At 42.9% G+C, this 24,596-nt stretch overlaps 2 protein-coding genes across 4 annotated transcripts in view; one reads left to right on the top strand and one right to left on the bottom strand.

Annotated features, from left to right (window-relative positions):
• LOC139582849 (tyrosine-protein phosphatase non-receptor type 14-like) overlaps positions 1 to 10,506 on the top strand; it is a 102,235-nt gene extending 91,729 nt beyond the window's left edge. For all 3 annotated transcript variants that reach the window (XM_071413236.1, XM_071413235.1, XM_071413237.1), the window contains 4 exons: positions 5,875 to 6,003; positions 6,456 to 6,690; positions 6,970 to 7,133; positions 7,413 to 10,506. In XM_071413236.1, coding sequence (XP_071269337.1) covers positions 5,875 to 6,003; positions 6,456 to 6,690; positions 6,970 to 7,133; positions 7,413 to 7,541 — 657 coding nt within the window. In that variant the 3' untranslated portion in view covers positions 7,542 to 10,506. The remainder of the gene's footprint in view (positions 1 to 5,874; positions 6,004 to 6,455; positions 6,691 to 6,969; positions 7,134 to 7,412) is intronic.
• Positions 10,507 to 10,858: 352 nt separating this feature from the next.
• Positions 10,859 to 24,596, bottom strand: part of LOC139582850 (N-lysine methyltransferase SMYD2-A-like) — a 29,951-nt gene continuing 16,213 nt past the window's right edge. The window contains exons 2-12 of the mRNA XM_071413238.1: positions 22,882 to 22,945; positions 20,408 to 20,518; positions 16,097 to 16,157; positions 14,859 to 14,983; positions 14,631 to 14,698; positions 13,738 to 13,840; positions 13,087 to 13,197; positions 12,858 to 12,993; positions 12,470 to 12,644; positions 11,595 to 11,703; positions 10,859 to 11,430 (exon numbers count right to left, since the gene is read on the bottom strand). Coding sequence (XP_071269339.1) covers positions 11,347 to 11,430; positions 11,595 to 11,703; positions 12,470 to 12,644; positions 12,858 to 12,993; positions 13,087 to 13,197; positions 13,738 to 13,840; positions 14,631 to 14,698; positions 14,859 to 14,983; positions 16,097 to 16,157; positions 20,408 to 20,518; positions 22,882 to 22,945 — 1,147 coding nt within the window. The 3' untranslated portion in view covers positions 10,859 to 11,346. The remainder of the gene's footprint in view (positions 11,431 to 11,594; positions 11,704 to 12,469; positions 12,645 to 12,857; positions 12,994 to 13,086; positions 13,198 to 13,737; positions 13,841 to 14,630; positions 14,699 to 14,858; positions 14,984 to 16,096; positions 16,158 to 20,407; positions 20,519 to 22,881; positions 22,946 to 24,596) is intronic.

The following is a 24,596-nucleotide window of genomic DNA, read 5'->3' as shown; positions in this document are numbered from 1 at the left end:
GTGTATAGCGAGAATAGGAGAGGGCCTAGAACAGAGCCCTGGGGGACACCAGTGGTGAGAGCACGTGGTGAGGAGACAGATTCTCGCCACGCCACCTGGTAGGAGCGACCTGTCAGGTAGGACGCAATCCAAGCGTGGGCCGCGCCGGAGATGCCCAACTCGGAGAGGGTGGAGAGGAGGATCTGATGGTTCACAGTATCGAAGGCAGCCGATAGGTCTAGAAGGATGAGAGCAGAGGAGAGAGAGTTAGCTTTAGCAGTGCGGAGCGCCTCCGTGATACAGAGAAGAGCAGTCTCAGTTGAATGACTAGTCTTGAAACCTGACTGATTTGGATCAAGAAGGTCATTCTGAGAGAGATAGCGGGAGAGCTGGCCAAGGACGGCACGTTCAAGAGTTTTGGAGAGAAAAGAAAGAAGGGATACTGGTCTGTAGTTGTTGACATCGGAGGGATCGAGTGTAGGTTTTTTCAGAAGGGGTGCAACTCTCGCTCTCTTGAAGACGGAGGGGACGTAGCCAGCGGTCAGGGATGAGTTGATGAGCGAGGTGAGGTAAGGGAGAAGGTCTCCGGAAATGGTCTGGAGAAGAGAGGAGGGGATAGGGTCAAGCGGGCAGGTTGTTGGGCGGCCGGCCGTCACAAGACGCGAGATTTCATCTGGAGAGAGAGGGGAGAAAGAGGTCAGAGCACAGGGTAGGGCAGTGTGAGCAGAACCAGCGGTGTCGTTTGACTTAGCAAACGAGGATCGGATGTCGTCGACCTTCTTTTCAAAATGGTTGACGAAGTCATCTGCAGAGAGGGAGGAGGGGGGGGAGGGGGAGGAGGATTCAGGAGGGAGGAGAAGGTGGCAAAGAGCTTCCTAGGGTTAGAGGCAGATGCTTGGAATTTAGAGTGGTAGAAAGTGGCTTTAGCAGCAGAGACAGAAGAGGAAAATGTAGAGAGGAGGGAGTGAAAGGATGCCAGGTCCGCAGGGAGGCGAGTTTTCCTCCATTTCCGCTCGGCTGCCCGGAGCCCTGTTCTGTGAGCTCGCAATGAGTCGTCGAGCCACGGAGCGGGAGGGGAGGACCGAGCCGGCCTGGAGGATAGGGGACATAGAGAATCAAAGGATGCAGAAAGGGAGGAGAGGAGGGTTGAGGAGGCAGAATCAGGAGATAGGTTGGAGAAGGTTTGAGCAGAGGGAAGAGATGATAGGATGGAAGAGGAGAGGGTAGCGGGGGAGAGAGAGCGAAGGTTGGGACGGCGCGATACCATCCGAGTAGGGGCAGTGTGGGAAGTGTTGGATGAGAGCGAGAGGGAAAAGGATACAAGGTAGTGGTCGGAGACTTGGAGGGGAGTTGCAATGAGGTTAGTGGAAGAACAGCATCTAGTAAAGATGAGGTCGAGCGTATTGCCTGCCTTGTGAGTAGGGGGGGAAGGTGAGAGGGTGAGGTCAAAAGAGGAGAGGAGTGGAAAGAAGGAGGCAGAGAGGAATGAGTCAAAGGTAGACGTGGGGAGGTTAAAGTCGCCCAGAACTGTGAGAGGTGAGCCGTCCTCAGGAAAGGAGCTTATCAAGGCATCAAGCTCATTGATGAACTCTCCGAGGGAACCTGGAGGGCGATAAATGATAAGGATGTTAAGCTTGAAAGGGCTGGTAACTGTGACAGCATGGAATTCAAAGGAGGCGATAGACAGATGGGTAAGGGGAGAAAGAGAGAATGACCACTTGGGAGAGATGAGGATCCCGGTGCCACCACCCCGCTGACCAGAAGCTCTCGGGGTGTGCGAGAACACGTGGGCGGACGAAGAGAGAGCAGTAGGAGTAGCAGTGTTATCTGTGGTGATCCATGTTTCCGTCAGTGCCAAGAAGTCGAGGGACTGGAGGGAGGCATAGGCTGAGGTGAACTCTGCCTTGTTGGCCGCAGATCGGCAGTTCCAGAGGCTACCGGAGACCTGGAACTCCACGTGGGTCGTGCGCGCTGGGACCACCAGATTAGGGTGGCCGCGGCCACGCGGTGTGGAGCGTTTGTATGGTCTGTGCAGAGAGGAGAGAACAGGGATAGACAGACACATAGTTGACAGGCTACAGAAGAGACTACGCTAATGCAAAGGAGATTGGAATGACAAGTGGACTACGCGTCTCGAATGTTCAGAAAGTTAAGCTTACGTAGCAAGAATCTTATTGACTAGAATGATTAAGATGATACAGTACTGCTGAAGTAGGCTAGCTGGCAGTGGCTGCGTTGTTGACTTTGTAGGCTAGCTGGCAGTGGCTGCGTTGTTGACACTACACTAATCAAGTCGTTCCGTTGAGTGTAATAGTTTCTACAGTGCTGCTATTCGGGGGCTAGCTGGCTAGCTAGCAGTGTTGATTACGTTACGTTGCGTTAAAAGAACGACAGTAGCTGGCTAGCTAACCTAGAAAATCGCTCTAGACTACACAATTATCTTTGATACAAAGACGGCTATGTAGCTAGCTGTGTAGCTAGCTACGATCAAACAAATCAAACCGTTGTACTGTAATGAAATGAAATGAAAATGTGATACTACCTGTGGAGCGAAGCGGAATGCGACCGGGTTGTTGAGTGCGGAAGTTCTATTCGGTAGACGTTGGCTAGCTGTTGGCTAGCTAGCAGTGTCTCCTATGTTAAGGACGACAAATAGCTGGCTAGCTAACCTCGGTAAATTAAGATAATCACTCTAAAACTACACACTCTAAACTACACAATTATCTTGGATACGAAGACAGCAAAGACAACTATGTAGCTAGCTAACACTACACTAATCAAGTCGTTCAGTTGAGTGTAATAGTTGCTACAGTGCTGCTATTCGGTAGACGGTGGACGTTCGCTAGCTGGCTAGCTGCTGGGCAGATAGCAGTGTAGACTGCGTTAGGACGACGTAATACGATAATTACGCAATTATTTTTGATACAAAGACGGCTATGTAGCTAGCTAAGAAGAAATTGCTAAGATTAGACAAATCAAACCGTTGTACTATAATGAAATGTAATGAAATGTAATGAAAAGTTATACTACCTGCGGACCAAAGCGCGAATGCGACCGCTCGCTCCAACCCGGAAGTCAATCATGAGGGAGGAAAATTATGTGGACATATTGAAGCAATCAGTCAGTCAGGAAGTTAAAGCTTGGTCGCAAATGGGTCTTCCAAATGGACAATGACTCCAAGCATTCTTCCAAAGTTGTGTGAAAAATGGCTTAAGGACAACAAAGTCAAGGTATTGGAGTGGCCATCACAAAGCCCTGACCTCAATCCCATAGCAAATTTGTGGGCAGAACTGAAAAAGTGTGTGTGAGCAAGGAGGCCTACAAACCTGACTCAGTTACACCAGCTTTGTCAGGAGGAATGGGCCAAAATTCACCCAACTTATTGTGGGAAGCTTGTGGAAAGCTACCTGAAACGTTTGACCCAAGTTAAACAATTTAAAGGCAATGCTACCAAATACTGATTGAGTGTATGTAAACCACTGACCCACTGGGAATGTGATGAAAGAAATAAAAGCTGAAATAAATCATTCTCTCTACTATTATTCTGACATTTCGCATTCTTCAAATAAAGTGTTGATCCTAACTGACCTAAGACAGGGAATTTTTACAAGGATTAAATGTCAGGAATTGTGAAGAACTGAGTTTAAATGTATTTGGCTAAGGTGTATGTAAAGTTCTGACTTCAACTGTAGATTAGGGGTCACCTTTAAGGAAGGAGGGAGGGAAGGAAGGAATCAAGGAAGGAAGTAAATGGGTCCTTTAAAGACTATTTATACATATCGCCTACATCTACAAATTATTGACTCAATGGAATTCCCTGGGAATGTGGTCCAAACCCCAAACCCTCTTAAATGAGCTTGAGCTGTTCTCTCACTCTGTGCCCATGCTCTTAGCTCCTCGTTGTGTGTGTGTGTGTGTTTGTGTGAATGGAATGCTAACTCAGTACTGAACCATGGCCTAATAACGTGTAACCCTCTTATTTCAGTCATCTGAGGAAGTTGAGGACAAAACCCCTGTTTGTTCCTGAACACTGTGTTTTATGGTCACGAGGTGGCCTGATCACTCAGCTGGTTGCATTGGATTGGGGTTGTGTTGGGGTTGTGTTGGGTTGGTGTTGTGTTGCGTTGCGTTGGGGTTGTGTTGCGTGGGGTTGTGTTGCATGGGGTTGCATTGCGTTGGGGTTGCATTGCGTTGGGGTTGCGTTGGGTTGGGGTTGCGTTGGGTTGGGGTTGTGTTGGGTTGTGTTGCGTTGGGTTGTGTTGCGTTGGGGTTGCGTTGGGGTTGTGTTGGGTTGGGGTTGCGTTGCGTTGGGGTTGGGGTTGCGTTGGGGTTGTGTTGCGTTGGGGTTGTGTTGGGGTTGGGGTTGTGTTGGGGTTGTGTTGGGTTGAGGTTGTGTTGGGTTGCGGTTGTGTTGGGTTGGGGTTGTGTTGGGTTGGTTTGTGTTGGGTTGTGTTGGGTTGGGGTTGTGTTGGGTTGGGGTTGTGTTGTGTTGGGTTGGGGTTGTGTTGGGTTGTGTTGGGTTGTGTTGGGTTGCGGTTGTGTTGTGTTTGGGTTGGGGTTGTGTTGGGTTGTGTTGGGTTGGGGTTGTGTTGGGTTGGGTTGGTTTGTGTTGGGGTTGTGTTGGGTTGGGGTTGTGTTGGGTTGGGTTGTGTTGTGTTGGGTTGGGGTTGTGTTGTGTTGGTTTGTGTTGGGGTTGTGTTGGGTTGGGGTGGTGTTGGGTTGGGGTTGTGTTGGGTTGGGGTTGTGTTGCGTTGGGGTTGTGTGGGGTTGTGTTGGGTTGGGGTTGTGTTGGGTTGGGTTGTGTTGTGTTGGGTTGGGGTTGTGTTGGGTTGGTTTGTGTTGGGGTTGTGTTGGGTTGGGGTTGTGTTGGGTTGGTTTGTGTTGGGGTTGTGTTGGGTTGGGGTTGTGTTGGGTTGGGTTGTGTTGGGTTGGGTTGGGGTTGTGTTGGGTTCATGGCCATTACGTAATGGCACTCCATTTCCAGCCCTTAGTTAATATGGGCTTCCTGAGGTGTTAAGGGTGAAAGTGTATTGAGGAATATACACTACATGTCCAAAAGTATGTGAACGCCTGCTCCTTGAACATCTCACTCCAAAATCATGGGCATTAATATGGATTTGGTCCCCCTTTGCTGCTAGATGTTGGAACATTGCTGCGAAGACTTGCTTCCATTCAGCTACAAGAGCATTAGTGAGGTGCACTGATGTTGGCCGATTGGGCATGGTCACTGTCGGCGTTCCAATTCATCGGCCATGGAAACCCATTTCATGAAGCTCCCGACGAACAGTTCTTGTGCTGACGTTGCTTTCAGAGGCAGTTTGGAACTCAGTAGCAAGTGTTGCAACCGAGGACAGACAATTTTTACGTGCTTCAGAAATCGGAGGTCCCGTTCTATGAGCTTGTGTGGCCTACCACTTTGCGGCTGAGCCGTTGTTGCTCCTAGATGTTTCCACTTCACAATAACAGCACTTACAGTTGACCAGGGCAGAAATTTGATGAACTGACTTGTTGGAAAGGTGGCATCCTATCCACTAATTGGAAGGGGTGTCAACATGCTTTTGTATATATAGTGTACCACCAAGCCCTATGTGAACCATGGCGACATTGCCCTCCTGTGGTAGACCAGTATATTGTACAGCTCTCTTTGTGCTCAATACACTTTCTGAAAAATTAATGTGATAGTATAGTCTTAACTGGTTTGGTTGCTTGTTGTCTGTTCGTGTGCATGTGTGTGTTTTTGTTTCAGAAGATGGATGTGTGAGGGTATTCCGGTGTGTGTTTAATTGATTCTAACCATATTGTGTGTGTGTGTGTGTGTGTGTGTGTGTGTGTGTGTGTGTGTGTGTGTGTGTGTGTGTGTGTGTGTGTGTGTGTGTGTGTGTGTGTGTCATGCAGGTGATGATCAGTGGGGAGGAATGGCACTATATCGCCACCCATGGACCGCTGGCCAACACCTCTGCAGACTTCTGGCAGATGGTTTGGGAGCAGGGAGTCAACGTCATCGCCATGGTTACTGCCGAGGAGGTACACTACACACACACACACACACACAGTATGAAGAGAAACATCCGTGGATTGAAGGCCTTGCCAGGTTTCAGAACAGTGAATTATTGAATGCGTGAATGTGTGTGATGTATTATTGATATGCAGTGAGAACACAGTGGTGTGTGAATAATGAAGGAACAGAGCTTGGCGGATGTTTTAATCCATACACACCCTGTGACCTCTGTCTTCAGCCCCTCAGAAGTTGTTTCATATTGTTCCCTATGTTTCAAAAGGGAGTGATATGGTACCAATATCTCATAGTAGAATTGTGTTTGTGCCTGCATGCATGTGTGTGTGTGTGTGTGTCTGTGTTCCTGCACCTGTGACCATGTGCGTTTTTCCTTGTCGGTATGCATGTGTTTGTATATCCACCCCACATGTACACAAACCTTCCATTCAACCTGTCTCTGCCTCCCTCTCCTCTCTCTCAGGAGGGTGGTAGGTCAAAGAGCCACCGGTACTGGCCCAAGCTGGGCTCCAAGCACAACTCAGCCACCCACGGAAAATTCAAGGTGACCACCAAGTTCCGTACCGACTCAGGTTGCTACGCCACCACAGGGTTAAAGGTCAAACACCTGCTTTCGGGCCAGGAGCGCACCGTGTGGCACCTGCAGTACACTGACTGGCCGGACCACGGCTGTCCCGAGTACGTCCAGGGATTCCTCTGTAAGTCACACCTAAAGGACTTTAAAAGTCTTGAAAAACTGTAGATTTTCTTAATTTACTTTGTTTTGTTAATTACACAAAGCTAATGGAGTAAAATGGAGGCTTCTGCCCTGTGTAGTGGTCCAAAGGCAACACTGCAATTTATATGTGAAAACTGAATATTGATGAATATGCATTGTCCCTGACAACTAAATGAGAGAAGTATGAATTAATAGGACTGTTCTGGCCTGAAAGAGGTACCACACTAACCCCCCCCCCCCCCCCACTTCTCCCTCCCAGCTTACCTGGAGGAGATCCAGTCAGTGAGAAGACACACTAACAGCATGCTGGACACCTCCAAGAGCCTCAACCCCCCTGTGGTGGTCCACTGTAGTGCTGGGGTGGGCCGCACCGGGGTCGTCATCCTCACCGAACTAATGATCAGCTGCCTGGAGCACAACGAGGTGAGGGGCATCCTGCCACTGACATGAACTCTGTCACTGTTACTCTCCAAAATGTTACACTGTTACAACAGCATGTATTGTATATCATCGCCTCCTGATATTTTGGGATATTTGTGAGTGAACGCCTCTCATATGGGCTAAAGTATGTTCCTGGTTTATAATGCTATTGTACTGTACTTAACTGGGATTCTTCTCTCTCTCTCTCTCTCTCTCTCTCTCTCTCTCTCTCTCTCTCTCTCTCTCTCTTTCTCTTTCTCTCTCTCTTTCTCTCTCTCTCAGAGGGTGGAGGTCCCTATGATGTTGAGTCACCTGAGGCAGCAGAGGATGCTCATGGTCCAGACCATCTCCCAGTATAAGTTTGTTTACCAGGTCCTTATCCAGTTCCTCAAAAACTCCCGTCTCATCTAAACCCTCACCTCTGACCCTTGACCTGGTCCCACATGAGCTGACACAAGGGCAATGGAATACTGGTGCCGCAAATAACCCCCCTCCTCGCAGTCCTAGAGGGCTGGGTAAGTGTGAATAGCATGGTGATAGCCTCACTCAGCCCTCTGGTATGGTAGGAGTTTCTGCCATATTGCATACATCTATCTAGTCCTATCAAAGACAGGGGAAAGTAGGTATGTTTTCAGATTTGAACACAGCCAGGGACAACTAATATATCCCAACAGTAATTATACAGAGTGTATATTTCAGACCTCCACATTTAATCTGAAAAGCGTCCTACTATTCAGTCTGTCTCTCTTCTTTATCTTGGAGAGAGAGGCTTTTCTGTTGTATTAGTGATAGCCTCTCTGTCTTATGTCTTGTCAATGGAGAAACCTGAGAGAGATACAGACCAGACTAGCATTCTAGATGTTAGCGTTTAAAGTCACATGCTAAATGATGAGTGTTGGTCGTTTCTTACCTGAGTTTAAACCAGGTAAACCCAGGAGACAATTATCTCAGCATTTTCACATTTATTCCTTTTAAACAAATGCTAATTGAATAACTTTTTGGAATATGGTTCCCCATTTGATAATAATGGCATTTCAAATGTAAGGCTAATGCACCCTTGTTAATCAAATTGAACCGAAATCTAGGAAAAGGTTAATGACATGGCATTGTTTTTCATTGAATATAATGCAGAGCTCTGTATTGTTAAAATGAGAAACTGTCATTTTTTTCACTAAATTAGATGATAAAGCTAACGTTACATAAATGTTTTTTCAGGTGCCACTTAAAAAAAATACAGGACATGGCACTGTTGGTTGTTATTTCAAGTTATGTAGAATCATATCTTTTTCTAAGCTGTCAGAAACCTTTCTAAATCTATTGTAAGGCAGACAATTGTAAGATACAGTGAAGACTTGTCTCAACATTTCAATATTTAATATTGTTGTATCTTTTTTTTTTTTTACTTTTATTTATTTATCCTAATACCATCCTCATATTTTTCCTGAATGTGGCTCATTGGAGTGCATGTTGACAGTCGGATCATCTTTGCAAATAGTTCTGTGGACGTTTGAGTAGGATGTGTCTAAAATTGTCATTGCCCTTCAAGTATTCCACTCACCACTCACGTACTTCCAGATATCTCAAATTCCTCATTGTCTTGACTGGTAGTACCTCTATTGTTCTTTTTCATCCTCAGCCAACTTTTCATGTACATTACAGTATGTCCATTTACAAAGGCATGTCAAATACATATATGTTTATCCCAGACTTCCATTGTAATTATCTCCTGTGTTCTCTCCCAAGTAGTTTCACATATTGTAGGCATTCCTTCACCTTTCTTGAGAGAAACACCCTTTTTTTTCATGAGTCTAATGTACAACGCCCAAAGTTATTTTAGTTCTAGATCCTACATGTGTGTAGTCCCAGAGGCCAGTATGTCTCTGCTCTAGTTGACTAAAGCAGACTGACACTCAGGCTGCTGAATGTTATGTAGGCCCCAGTTTGTCACACTGTGCCACTCTACAGAGGAGTCCATGAAAGTTCATGTTGAATAGAGAAGTTTGTGTTCTGATATGGTGGCAGTGAGCCAAATCCAGAAGGACAGATAGAGCTGATCCCTAAGATGGAGGACAGACACTAACAGTAGTATTGTGCCTTATTAAAGCGCAGGGATGGGCTACCTGGATGTTTGTTTCCATAGGGAGGGACTGGTAGAGACCAATCAGATTCAGAGCTATAGATCTACAGTTTGGCAAACTTCCATCTTGGCACCAAAGGTTCCATTTAGATTTGGTCTATTTGATATAATGGTATTGTCTCTTGGTGCCAATATAGTGTCCAATGTTTTTTAATCTCAAATTGAGTTTGCCAAACGGTATATCAATGGCTCTGAATTGATGTTAAATCTATTTTGATATTATAGACCAGCTAGATATGATCTGTTTTAGACCGTATATTTATCGACCAACATGGGTTGTGTCTAGGGTTACAAAAATCCAGGAACTTCATTAAATTCCCTGGTTTTCCAGAAATACTGGTTGGAGGACTCCGGATTTCCTGCTTATTCCCTCCTTATTCTGGGAATTTCTGGAAAACCAGGGAATTTATTGAAAGTCCCAGGAACTTTGCAACCCTAGTTGTGTCCCAAAAGGATTCAGTGACCAACCAGTCAAAGCCTCAATGGATGCCATTTGTTTTTGTATAACTGTAAAATCTATCTCTGTAAGGATCTTAGGGCTCAATTCAATCTGTATCGCTGAAGCTCTACAGATGGCGTGATTGAAATTCAATTTCCAATTAAGCCGAAATCTGCAGCATTTACCGTGAATGCAGTCTCCTCTAAAGCAGGAAAATTGCCTTTAAATTTCAATCACACTGTAATGCTGAACATCCGCACTACAAATTGAATCCAGCCGTTAGTGTTCCTATGTGCCTAAACCCAGCTATGGCTGCATCCTACATAATCTGTTATGTTGTTTTTCTATATCTGTGAGAGTTGTGATGCAAAGCCAGCCATGTCTAAATTAACGTGTGTATACCGGGCATGCGAGAAAGATTTCTACAAATGTTTTATTTCTTTTGACTTGGTACCCTTAAAATACCGTAAGATAATGAACTATGCATGCTTTTTTTATATTCCAATGTATATATCTATACTCAAGATACGTATATACGCTTTATGTTCTCTTGACATATGAGTGTTCTATTGCATTCTCTTCTGTTTGTGAGTATTTTCCCACATTGCATTAATGTTAATGTGTTATTTTCCATTTAATGTTTCTGGCATAATTCCTGAGAAACTTTCAATATATGTTGTGTATATATGTTTTGTATATGCTTTTGCCAGTGCATCAAGTCTTTTTTTTCTTCCTACCCCCAGTTATGTATGAAGCTGTCATACTTGCTTATTATGCAATAAAGCATTATTTTCTCTACATGCCTGTTCTTGCCGAGGACATTTCTGTACAGTAACTATGACATTGTTTATGTGATTTTAAAATCCACCGTTGCTAACAGACGTGTGTTTTCTCCTCTCACACCATTTGAAATGGTAGTTCTCACCAACCAACCACAGCGTAAGAACTGGGCGACGTGCTTATGTTTTCTAACCGCCCTCCATTGTGACAGGGTCACTTTCACAAGCGTTCTTTAGACCCACCATGACAAAGCAGCTGTCACCACCCAGGCAACGGCTCATCTCATTGGCTGAGAATAATAAAGAATAATAACTTTGTTGACACGCAGAGCCCACCCACATGTAAGCAACTCAGAATTTATGAAAGACCACAAACAGCTGAGATGTCTATTTAATGGCAATTCTATGGATGATCTATTCTCATAAAACAAGTATGCATTTGGGAGAGAATTGTCCCAAGTGCACCTCAATCCATGAAAACATTTAGACATATTAACAAAAGTTTGACAGGAATCATAGATCTGCTCAGTACAAAGGTATTCCATATTTAATAACTGCACTCGTAGTCAAGACCTCAAATGTATAAAATATTTTAACCACATAATTAAATAGATCATATCTCCATGACTTTACCATTCTCCTCCTACTGTGCTTTAAAACCAAGGAGAAGGGAAAGTGCCGTACACTGTAGCTCTTTGTGTGTGAGAGAGAGACAAAGAGAGACTTCATTTCTGTTATTCCCAGTGTGTGAGGTCACTTCATTTCTGTTATTCCCAGTGTGTGAGGTCACTTCATTTCTGTTATTCCCAGTGTGTGAGGTCACTTCATTTCTGTTATTCCCAGTGTGTGAGGTCACTTTGTTTATTTCTGCATCTCGATCTCTTTACGAAGCTCTATCAGATACTGATGATCCTTTCCATGAGCCACCTCCATTATGGCCATCGCCTGGACGCACACACACACACACAAAGAGAAGAGTTTAACAGTCTGCTATGTCTTTCACTCAAATTGACAGATTCAATAGAAGCATATATTTTCGTATCTCTCACTACATGTTATAACAAGTAGCTGCTATGGAAATGGAACTAACAGGCTTCTAGTAATGTTACCTTCTTCAGGGCGTCGATGCCCGATAACTTTCTCTCCAGGCCCAGGTACAGACGGCCCAACTTCAGATACATGGAGGCCACATTCATGGAGTAGGGAGGGTACAGTATGCTAGAGAGGTCAAGAAAAGGTATATGGTTACTATCAGCTGACCTAGACAGGTAAGAATCATCACCCCAAATCTGGGGAGATAAACATTACAGCTATACTGTATCAATTTGACAGGTGAGGAAACGGATCATAACCTGAAGGGTTTTAGGTGAATATGGATCAGTTTCTGTAGGGTTCCAGGTGTATGTATGGATCAGTCCTTCAAGGGTTCTAGGTGTATGTATGAATCAGTACTTGAAGGGTTCTAGGTGTATGTATGGATCAGTCCCTGCAGGGTTCTAAGTGTATGGATCAGTACCTGAAGGGTTCTATGTGTATGTATGGATCAGTCCCTGAAGGGTTCTAAGTGTATGGATCAGTACCTGAAGGGTTCTATGTGTATGTATGGATCAGTCCCTGGAGGGTTCTATGTGTATGTATGGATCAGTACCTGGAGGGTTCTATGTGTATGTATGGATCAGTACCTGGAGGGTTCTATGTGTATGTATGGATCAGTACCTGAAGGGTTCTATGTGTATGTATGGATCAGTCCCTGGAGGGTTCTATGTGTATGGATCAGTACCTGGAGGGTTCTATGTGTATGTATGGATCAGTACCTGAAGGGTTCTATGTGTATGTATGGATCAGTCCCTGGAGGGTTCTATGTGTATGTATGGATCAGTACCTGAAGGGTTCTATGTGTATGTATGGATCAGTCCCTGGAGGGTTCTATGTGTATGTATGGATCAGTACCTGGAGGGTTCTATGTGTATGTATGGATCAGTACCTGTAGGATTTGAGGACCTTCTCTCCATAACGGATGGCTTCGTCCCAATCCCCCATGTAGAGACACACTCCCATGGCCTGGTACATCATGTGCAGCATGTACACGTTGGAGTCCTCAAACACCTCACCCATCTTGTCCAGGCTCAGCTGGCACATCTCCATCAGCTCTCCAGGGGGTGCTCAAGAGTCAAGGTCAAGACTGAATTTACAGATTCAGGAACTAAGCCAGTGAGACTGTAAGCCAATTTAGCCAACTTCTACGCTGTAGATATTTGAGCTGTTGGGCAGAAATTAAAACCTATAATATAAGACACTTATTTGCATCTCTAAACTCGTCCACTTTAGCCTAGGTTGAGAGGCTACATGGAGAGAAGGACCACAAAGGATATTTTTCAGATATTTTTCTGCTATTTGTTTGGCAGAACGGAACTCTTTGATGGTGTTCCTAGCGTAGCGCATCATGCTACTGATCTCCTCCGGTCCTGGAGGCTTGTTCCTCTTACGCACCTTCAGCTTCAACTTGTCCTAAAACAATTAACATTTGGGTGACGTATCCCTTCAAAATCTGAATTTAGGAAGATTTAGGAAGTAACTGATGATCATACATAGGCCTCTTACTTTAGATTTGGTTTTACACTCTTTGCAGTCGCAGGTGAAATAGTACGCGTCTCTCAACCTCTCGTTTCTGTCTGCTGTAGGGTAGAGGAGGTCTATGTAGCTGGTGAACACCTGGGAACACACACACAATACATGTATAAACATTCACCATTTAAGTTACTATTCATACAAGTCGTATATTGAGATCAGTGAGATCCATTTCATATCGGCTCAGCTTTTTTGATCACCAGGCCTCAGAACAGGTTTTAAAATAACCCCGCAAAGCTATTTAATCAGCTGCTGCTGTGTCTGCTCCTTCTCTCCTCCCTCCCTTCATCTTCTAAGACCCCACTAAGCCACACACTCCACTATCTACAGTATGTTCCTCAAAAGCCCCCTTGCCAAGATGAGAGACACAGACTAGACTACTGCAAGCCACCTATGACCTAACTTCCTGTCACCTGCCTACATCCAACCCCGGTCATGACAAGGTTCATTCCCACTATGCACTTCTATGACTCAGCAGCGTACTAGCAATTCAATACATGACACTGTTGCCCACTTCTACCTGCACCTTCCCTTAACCCCTCAATACTCTCCCCCTTCCTACCTGAAACATTGAACCTTGACACCAACCCACCACTGCCTTCCAACAGCTGTCCCCATCCTTACCTCTTCCCCAGGGGTCATGTCCTGCACAGCCCGGACCTCGGCCACATTCCCCTTGTACGTCACTATGACGTTAGGACAGCAGCTGTGGTTTACCAGGGCCACACTGAGAGAGAGAGAAAAGGAGATAGATGGGGGGTGAGCATGGGAACAAAGAGGGAGAGAAATGGGAAATAAATGGGAGACAGAGAGAAGGGGGAAAATACGGAAAAGGGTTGCTAATAACATCGCCATGGGAATGACATAAACACTCCCGGAGGGAACAAGTTCATCAGAACTGTTTACATGTATTTTTGTTGTGTTAACATTCACTATATAGACTATACTGAGGTCACAGAGGCCTCTTTTGGTTAGCGGTCTAGTTTACAACTATCTCATAGCTAGCCAGCTGTGCCATGGCACTGGCCCACTCATCAAAGGGAGTGGGATATTATTTCTTCCAATGCCTTAAGAGTAAGCGCTTAGCTGTTGTGGTGGCCAGGATAAGCCATCTCTTTTCAAAGGAAACATACAGTAGGCCTCTCTTAAATGTGTCGGGCCCTAAATAGTGAGCTAGGCATGGGACTATGGAGAGAACGGAGGACTGAAAAGAACTACCACAGGCTGAGTGGGCAAATACAGACACTTCACTACACACTCACTATCCAAGGAGATTTACAATCAAACAGCCTGTGTGTGTGTGACACCATTTACAAATTGCCCACCACCACAGAAGCGATAGTTTCCTTTTTATGCTGGTCTAGGATTAGCTTTCCTTTGTCTGTGTGTGTGTGTGTGTGTGTGTGTGTGTGTGTGTGTGTGTGTGTGTGTGTGTGTGTGTGTGTGTGTGTGTGTGTGTGTGTGTGTGTGTGTTTTTGTGTGTGTGTGTTTTTGTGTGTGTGTGTGTGTATTCTTACTCAGGGTAGACTGCTGAGCCCATTTTCGACAACTCCTCATCCTCCACTGTGAAGCCATTACAATTGACCTGGAAGACAGAACAGGGAAGGAGTCCCAGAATGGGTACAGACCTACAATAAGACAGAAACTAGAGGGACACTGAGGTGATATGAAAGACAATAGTTTTTCTTTGTAATTAAAACTGCAGAGAAAATGTGAGTGTGTGTTTGTGTGCGTGTGTGTTTTACCTGTGAGAAAAGTGTGAGGAGGGCTGTTTTGCTGGGGAAGTCCAGGTTTTTGGAGTAGAACTGGTGCAGGCTGGCTATGTCTCCCTCGTTCATCTCCCTCTTCTCATTGTCTACATCGTCTATGTCTGAGAGACACAATGAAGGAGAGAGAGAGAGAAACTCACTTAAAGATTGTGTAAAATATTACAAATTATGGTGTCTCCACAAACCTTATTGTCGAAGAGATGTCATATGAATAAAGTTGATCTAAACTTCTGCTGCTCTTCCTGCTGTGGAGTCCCTGAGAGGGTCTTTCCTTCCATGCTAATCCTTGGACAGCTGCAAAGAGCTTCCAATCACGAGTCCTTCCCCCCACCATTCATATTTTTAACCTTTATTTAACTAGGAAAGTCAGTTAAGAACAAATTCTTATTTTCAATGACGGCCTAGGAACAGTGGGTCAACTGCCTTGTTCAGGGGCAGAACGACAGATTTTTACCTTGTCAGCTCGGGGATTTGATCTTGTAACCTTTCAGTTACAAGTCCAATGCTCTAATTAATTGTATGTTCAATGTATGTAAAGCTGCTGTGCTATCAGGATGAATGGATGTATTCTATAAGGGGGACATTCGTTGGGAGGCTCTGGTAAAGGCCTGGTAGAGGAGAGTGTCGGGTGACATTTCTCACTAATGTATAAATAGAGAGGGCCAGCTTGACAACACTATTCTGTCTGTCTCTCTGAAGACTAGGTTTGAAGATAAGCTGTTGTTCAAAAGCAATCAGTATTAGGGCCAAAACATGGATGAATGATAATTACACTAGATTACATTATACTGTATATACAGTATAGTGTAGCGACCTTAACCCAACACCTAGCAACCTTCTCATTAGTTTTGGATCTCTTGGCGTAACAGCTAAGGGGCTGGGTTGACAGTCACTGGACCCGGATTCGGGTCCCGATCGGGGCTACACCCCGAATTTGCTACATTGGTGTAAGAAGTGAGTTAGCATGCATGAGGCCTTCAGCTAGGCGTGTACATGTGAGGTACCAAGTCCAAGAGGTACCAATGATAGTGTAATGAATTCGGAACCCCCCCGAATTCATTACGCTATCATTGTATCTTCTTTTACTTTGTGTCACGTTCAGTACCATGATGAAAGAGATGTATGTCTCTCACACAGAACGACAATAAGCAGACACAACACAATGGAACACTCAGTGTATTGACTCATTCTCTCTGTGGGTGTTTTGTTAGTACGTGATTCCAGCTCTCCAATCAGCAGCAGCTTCTCTGACGTACTCCTCTCTTTCTGGGCTTTCTGCAAAAACAGACAGAGACAGTTGAGTTAACACCCTCTGTCTGCCAAAATAAGCATCCCAAAACAACTAGCAGCACTAACAACACAGATACCATACAGACCTTAAGCTTTTACTGCAGTGGGCTAAATCAGGATCACACAGAGTGTTTCTTGGTAGTCTTAAACAAATCTACTTTGAAACACACACAGTTATGGGCTTAAAAAAGAAGACACCTGTACCATGTCAGATATAGAGTTGAAATGTACTACATTGAGTTTGCATCCCAATATGACACTTTATATACATCACAGAAGACTGAAACATAACAAAACCATTTGAAATAGAAAAAACTGATTTTGGCGTTTATTAATTATGAAATTAGGCAGCCGCTACTCTTCCTTGTGTCCGGAAAAATTAAGGCAATTATACAATTTGAAAAATATTACAATAAATTCATTACAGAATTCACAACACACTAAGTGTGTGCCCTCAGGCCCATACTCCATACTCTATGTTTCTTCATAGTCCTTGCTGTTACATAAGAAGTATTTTTATATTTTTTAAATGTGATTCTACTGCTTGTATTAGTTACCTGATGTGGGAGAGTTCCATGTAGTCATGGCTCTATGTAGTACTGTGCGCCTCCCATAGTCTGTTCTGGACTTGGGGACTGTGTGCTAGTCGTTTAAACAAAGCTCACTGCTTTCAACTAGAGGTCGACCGATTATGATTTTTCAATGCCGATACCGATTATTATAGGACAAAAAAAGCCGATACCGATTAATCGGACGATTTATGTAAAACAATTGTTTTTTTAAATATATATATATCATACACACACACACATTTTTGTAATAATGAATAATACTGAATGAACAATGAACACTTTTATTTTAACTTAATATAATACATAAATACACACACACACACACAACTCTGAAGTGACAATGATACTGAAGAGTCTGCTTAGGAGACAAATACTCTCAACTGTTTGAATAAAAATAGAGTTTAAGTTACCTGTGATGAATGTTGAAAACAAAAACTTTAATTTCTATATGCAGGAAATCCTATTTTAATAATGGGCATGGTAAGAATTGACAACCAAAGTGCGAGTCATAATTCCCATGACACCTAGCAAAATCTGAAAAGCGGTTCCTTCATTTATTCCATAGGATATTTTTTAGATTCACTTAAAATAAGGTCTGTGTTTCGTGTAGGCTTACACCACCTTGCCAATTTTATAACTGTGTAGATATCCATAGGACAAGGTAACTCTGATCAATATTGGCTAAATATAAGCGAAGATAAAAAAAAATTGTAGAGTGGATTTATGAAAATATGTTGACAAACGTTACCTTATCCTAGTGAGATTTACACGGGTATCAAAACGTCGAGGCGGTTTAAGCCTGCACGAAACACAGACCTTATTTGAAGTAGATCAAGACATTCTCTATGGAAGACATGAACGGTAAAATAACTAAGGAACCCCTTTCAAATTCAGCCGCAAGTTATTACAGGAATTATAACGCGTCGACTATTTCTCTCTAAACCATATATATACCTTTGACTAATCCGGAAACTATCACCTCGAAAACAAAACGTTTATTCCGTTCCGTATTTTATCTAACGGGTGGCATCCATGAGTCTAAATACTCCTGTTACATTGCACAACCTTCAATGTTGGCATAATTACGTAAAATTCTGGCAAATTAGTTCGCAAAGAGCCAGGCGGCCCAAACTGTTGCATATACCCTGACTCTGCTTGCAATGAACGCAAGAGAAATGACACAATTTCACCTGGTTAATATTGCCTGCTAACCTGGATTTCTTTTAGCTAAATATGCACGTTTAAAAATATATACTTGTGTATTGATTTTAAGAAAGGCATTGATGTATATGGTTAAGTACACATTGGAACAATGACAGTCATTGATTGATTGTTTTTTATAAGATAAGTTTAATGCTAGCTAGCAACTTACCTTAGCTTACTGCATTCGCTAACAGGCAGGCTCCTCGTGGAGTGCAATGTAATCAGGTGTTAGAGCATTGGACTAGTTAACTGTAAGGTTGCAAGATTGGATCCCCCGAGCTGACAAGGTTAAAACTCTGTCGTTCTGCCTCGTTCCTAGGCCGTCATTGAAAATAAGAATGTGTTCTTAACTGACTTGCCTAGTTAAATAAAGATTAAACAAAGGTGTAAAAAAAAAAAGAATAATAATAAAAAAATCGGCGCCCAAAAATACCGATTTCCGATTGTTATGAAAACTTGAAATCGGCCCCGATTAAGGCAGAACGTTCCTAGGCCGTCATTGAAAATAAGAATGTGTTCTTAACTGACTTGCCTAGTTAAATAAAGATTAAATATTTTTAAAAATCGCCGTACAAAAATACCGATTTCCGATTGTTATGAAAACGTGAAATCGGCCCCGATTAATCGGCCATTCCGATTAATCGGTCGACCTCTACTTTCAACATGTCAATACCTCTCACAAATACCAGTAGTGATGAAGTAAATCTCTCCTCTACTTTGAGCCAAGAGAGATTGACATGCATATTACTAATGTTTGCTCTCTGTGTACATCCAAGGGCCAGCCGTGCTGCCCTGTTCTGAGCCATTTACAATTTCCCTAAGTCTCTCTTTGTGGCACCTGACCACACGACTGAACAGTAGTCCAGGTGCAACAAAACTAGAGCCTGTAGGACCTGCCTTGTCCCTATTTTAGCTAATGTTGTATCAATATGTTTTGACCATGACAGTTGGTCATGACAGTCACCTCAACTTTCTCAATTTCCACATTATTTATTACAAGATTTAGTTCAAGTTTAGGGTTAGTGAATGATTTGTCCCAAATACAATGCTTTAGGTTTTTGAAATATGTAGGGCTAATTTATTCCTTGCCATCCATTCTGAAACTAACTGCAGCTCTTTTTAAAGTGTTGCAATCATTTTAGTTGCTGTAGTAGCTGACGTGTATAGTGTTGAGTCATCCGCATACATAGACAAAATGGCTTTACTCAAAGCCAGTGGCATGTCGTTATTAAAGATTGAAAAAAGTAAGGGGCCCAGCTGCCCTGGGGAATTCCTGATTCTACCTGGATTATGTTGGAGAGGCTTCCATTAAAGTTCTGTTAGACAGGTAACTCTTTATCCACAATATAGCAGGGGGTGTAAAGTCATAACACATACGTTTTTCCAGCAGCAGACAATGATCGAAAAGGTCAAAAGCCGCACTGAAGTCTTACCAAACAGCCCCTAAAATATTTGTATTACCAATTTCTCTGAGCCAATCATCAGTCATTTGTGTAAGTGCTGTGTTTGGTGAATGTCCTTCCTTATAAGCGTGCTGAAAGTCTGTTGTCAATTTGTTTACTGTAAAATAGCATTGTATCTGGTCAAACACTATTTTTTCCAAAACTTTACTAAGGATTGGTAACAGGCTGATTGGTCGACTATTTGAGCCAGTAAAGGGGGCTTTGCTTCCCTCCAGGTCTGAGGGCACACCCTTTCTAGTAGGCATAAATTGAAGATATGGCAAACAGGAGTGGCAATATCGTCCGTTCTTATCCTCAGTAATTTTCCATTCCATTTGTTGCTGGCATGTCATGCCTAAATTTGCTAATCTTGCCAATGAAAAAATCATTGAAGTAGTTGGCAATATCAGTTGGTTTTGTAATGAATGAGTCATCTGATTCAATGAAGGCTGGAACTGAGATAGCCTTTTTTCACTAAATTTAATTGAAGGTGCTCCAAAGCGTTTTACTATCATTCTTTCATAGTGTAGTTTCTTCTTCTTTTTACTCAATTTAGTCACATGATTTCTCAAATTGCAATATGCTTGCCAATCTTTTGTGTAGCCAGACTTATTTGTCATTCCTTTTGCCTCATCCTTCTCAGTCATACAATTTTTTAAATTCCTCATCAATCCATGTGGGATTTAACAGTTTTTACAGTCCTTTCCTTAATGGGTGGGTGCTTATTAGTAACTGGAATAAGCAATTTCATAAATGTGTCAAGTGCAGCGTCTGGTTGCTTGTCATTACACACCACGGACTAACAAATATTCTTTACATCATCAACATAGGAATCACTACAAAACGTATTGTATGACCTTTTATACACTATATTAGGCCCAGCCTTTGGAACTTTGGTTGTCCTAGATATGGCTACTATATTGTGATCACTACATCCGATGGATCTGGATACTGCTCATCATCACACTGGTAGAGTTACTGGTAGTGACTGTGGAATAGAGCTACTTCTTTCTCTCACCTGTTTGGCGATTATTCTAGCCAACAGTCGGACGGACTCAGATGGACACCATTTCTCCCCGTACGCTATCATGGCCCCGCACTCCAGCTTGTGCATGGCCCAATCCCCTTTCTGAGGAACACACACAGGAGTTATGTTTAAGAATGTTGGCCCACTAAAGGTGTCCATTTGATACCACAACTGTATAACTTGTGCTAGCCTCCACTCATACACCTTTTGATTGGATGGAGCGTGCTAAAGAGATAGACAGCATGCAACGCCACAGACTTTGGATCATATTACCCCCAACAGATTTGCCCCTCTATTACTAGCTACCTCACCGTCTCCAATTACATTTACATTTTAGTCAATTAGTGGACACTCTTATCCATAGCGACTTGCATTCATCTTGAGATAGATAGGTGGGACAACCACATATCACAGTCATAGTAAGTACGGCAAAGTCAATGCTAGTTGGGTTGGTTGGGGGGGGGGTATTTAAGATACTCTGTGAAGAGGTAGGGTTTCAGACGTACACCCCCATTACTCATGCCAGACAGAAAATATCCCCGACCACATTAACCCACAATTCGAAACAACCAGTCTTTAGGGATGACCCTAACCCAAACTATATGCTTTCCCCTAACCCTGCTGATATAGTATATCCTCTACCCTCTTACCTACCCACTCAAAACTAACTCCTCTACCCCAGCCCCATCCATGCCCTCAGCCATTCCTGGAACTATAGGCATTCTGCCTACAGGATATTAGTGACACATTATCTGCCCTCTAATATAGAACACACAGGACTTCACATTCAGAACTGAGAGTATACAGTATACACACTGATGCTGGAAGATAATGCAATGTTAGGTACTTGTCTATGGCTGTATGCATGTACAGTACCAGTCATGAGTTTGGAGACACCTACTCATTCAAGGGATTTAGAAAAGTAGAAAAGTAGTGAAGATATCAATACTATGAAATAACACATGGTTATGTAGTAACCAAAAAACTATTAAATAAATCAAAATATATGTTATATTTGAGATTCTTTAAAGATTATTTTCCTTTGCCTTCATGACAGCTTTGCACACTCTTGGCATTCTCCCAACCAGCTTCATGAGGAAGTTACCTGGAATGCATTACAATTAACAGGTGTGCCTTGATAAAAGTTGATTTGTGGAATTTATTTCCTTCTTAATGCGTTTGAGCCAATCAGTTGTGTTGTGACAAGGTAGGGTATACAGAAGGTAGCCCTATTTGGTAAAAGACCAAGTCCATATTATGGCAAGAACAGCTCAAGCAAAGAGAAATGACAGTCCATCATTACTTTAAGACATGAAGCTCAGTCAATCCTGAAAATTTCAAGAACTTTGAAAGTTTCTTCAAGTGCAGTCGCAAAAACCATCAAGTGCTATGATGAAACTGGCTCTCATGAGGACCGCCAGAGGAAAGGAACACCCAAAGTTACCTCTGCTGCAGAGGATAAGTTCATTAGAGTTAACTGCACCTCAGATTGCAGCCCAAATAAATGCTTCACAAAGTTCAAGTAACAGACACATCTCAACATCAACTGTTCAGAGCAGACTGCGTGAATCAAGCCTTCATGGTTGAATTGCTGCAAAGAAACCACTACTAAAGGACACCAATAAGAAGAAGAAACTTGCTTGGGCCAAGAAACACGAGCAATGGACATTAGACCGATGGAAATCTTTTCTTTGGTCTGATGAGTCCAAACTTAAGATGTGTGGTTCCAACCGCCATGTCTTTGTGAGAAGCAGAGTAGGTGAACGCATGTGTGGTTCCCACCGTGACACATGGAGGAGGAGGTGTGATGGTTTGGGGGTGCTTTGCTGGTGACACCGTCTGTGATTTATTTAGAAGTCAAGTCACACATAATCAGCATGGCTACCACAGCATTCTGCAGTGATACGCCATCCCATCTGGTTTGTGCTTAGTGGGAGTATCATTTGTTTTTCAAAAGGGCAATGACCCAAAACACACCTCCAGGCTGTGTAAGGGCTATTTGACCAAGAAGGAGAGTGATGGAGTGCTGCATCAGATGACCTGGCCTCCACAATCACCCAACCTCAACCAAATTGAGATGGTTTGGGATGAGTTGGACCACAGAGTGAAGGAAAAGCAGCCAACAAGTGTTCAGCATATGTGGGAACTCCTTCAAGACTGTTGGAAAAGCATTCCAGGTGAAGCTGGTTGAGAGAATGCCAAGAGTGTGCAAAGCTGTCATCAAGGCAGGGTGGCTACTTTGAAGAATCTAAAATCTAAAATATATTTTGATTTGTTTAACACTTTTTTGGTTACTACATAATTCCATATGTGTTATTTCATAGTTTTGAGGTCTTCACTATTATTCTACAATGTAGTAAATAGTAAAAATAAAGAAAAACCCTTGAATGAGTAGGTGTGTCCAAACTTTGACTGATACTGTATGTACGTGCAATGTCATCACCACCATCATCATCATGTCTTACCTGACATTTCACATTGCAATACAACGCTTTTTTGCACTTCCCACATTTTGCCAAGCCCTCCTTCCTATGGATGACAAGACAATGGGTTAGTGGGGAATGAGTACTAAAATATCCATAGCTTCTAGTCACATTTTCACCTAATACTGTTACAAACAGGGCATCACAGCCAGGTAAATACTGCTTCACAGAGCACTGTGGTATGCTATCATGGCACAGTTTAGCAGCCACTACCAAACATAGTAAGGAGTCAATTCCATTTCAATTAACTTCCTTTATTGACTGAGTTTAAATGGATTTGGCCCCAACCCTGAATATGGTTCCTGATGACCATGGCATACACAACTGCTGTAGATACACACACATGACATGTATGGCTGAGACATGACAGTCTGTAGTAGAGGTCGACCGATTAATCGGAATGGCCGATTAATCGGGGCCGATTTCAAGTTTTCATAACAATCGGAAATCGGTATTTTTGGGCGCCGATTTTTTATTTATTTTTGTATTTAATTTTTTTACACCTTTGTTTAATCTTTATTTAACTAGGCAAGTCAGTTAAGAACACATTCTTATTTTCAATGACGGCCTAGGAACGAGGCAGAACGACAGATTTTTAACCTTGTCAGCTCGGGGGATCCAATCTTGCAACCTTACAGTTAACTAGTCCAATGCTCTAACACTGATTACATTGCACTCCACGAGGAGCCTGACTGTGCCGCGAATGCAGTAAGCTAAGGTAAATTGCTAGCTAGCATTAAACTTATCTTATAAAAAAACAATCAATCAATGACTGTCATTGCTCCAATGTGTACTTAACCATAAACATCAATGCCTTTCTTAAAATCAATACACAAGTATATATTTTTAAACCTGCATATTTAGCTAAAAGAAATCCAGGTTAGCAGGCAATATTAACCAGGTGAAATTGTGTCATTTCTCTTGCGTTCATTGCACGCAGAGTCAGGGTATATGCAACAGTTTGGGCCGCCTGGCTCTTTGCGAACTAATTTGCCAGAATTTTACGTAATTATGACATAACATTGAAGGTTGTGCAATGTAACAGGAATATTTAGACTCATGGATACCACCCGTTAGATAAAATACGGAACGGAATAAACGTTTGGTTTTCGAGGTGATAGTTTCCAGATTAGTCAAAGGTATATGGTTTAGAGAGAAATAGTCGACGCGTTATAATTCCTGTAATAACTTACGGCTGAACTTGAAAGGGGTTCCTTCGTTATTTTACCGTTCATGTCTTCCATAGAGAATGTCTTGATCTACTTCAAATAAGGTCTGTGTTTCGTGCAGGCTTAAACCGCCTCGACGTTTTGATACCCGTGTAAATCTCACTAGGATAAGGTAACGTTTGTCAACATATTTTCATAAATCCACTCTACAAAAAAAAAAATATTCGCTTATATTTAGCCAATATTGATCAGAGTTACCTTGTCCTATGGATATCTACACAGTTATAAAATTGGCAAGGTGGTGTAAGCCTACACGAAACACAGACCTTATTTTAAGTGAATCTAAAAATATCCTATGGAATAAATGAAGGAACCGCTTTTCAGATTTTGCTAGAAGGTGTCATGGGAATTATGACTCGCACTTTGGTCGTCAATTCTTACCATGCCCATTATTAAAATAGGATTTCCTGCATATAGAAATTAAAGTTTTTGTTTTCAACATTCATCACAGGTAACTTAAACTCTATT

This window comes from Salvelinus alpinus, chromosome 8 (assembly GCF_045679555.1).
Source record: "Salvelinus alpinus chromosome 8, SLU_Salpinus.1, whole genome shotgun sequence".
Classification (NCBI taxonomy): domain Eukaryota; kingdom Metazoa; phylum Chordata; class Actinopteri; order Salmoniformes; family Salmonidae; genus Salvelinus; species Salvelinus alpinus.
This window is presented reverse-complemented; position numbering and strand designations above follow the sequence as displayed.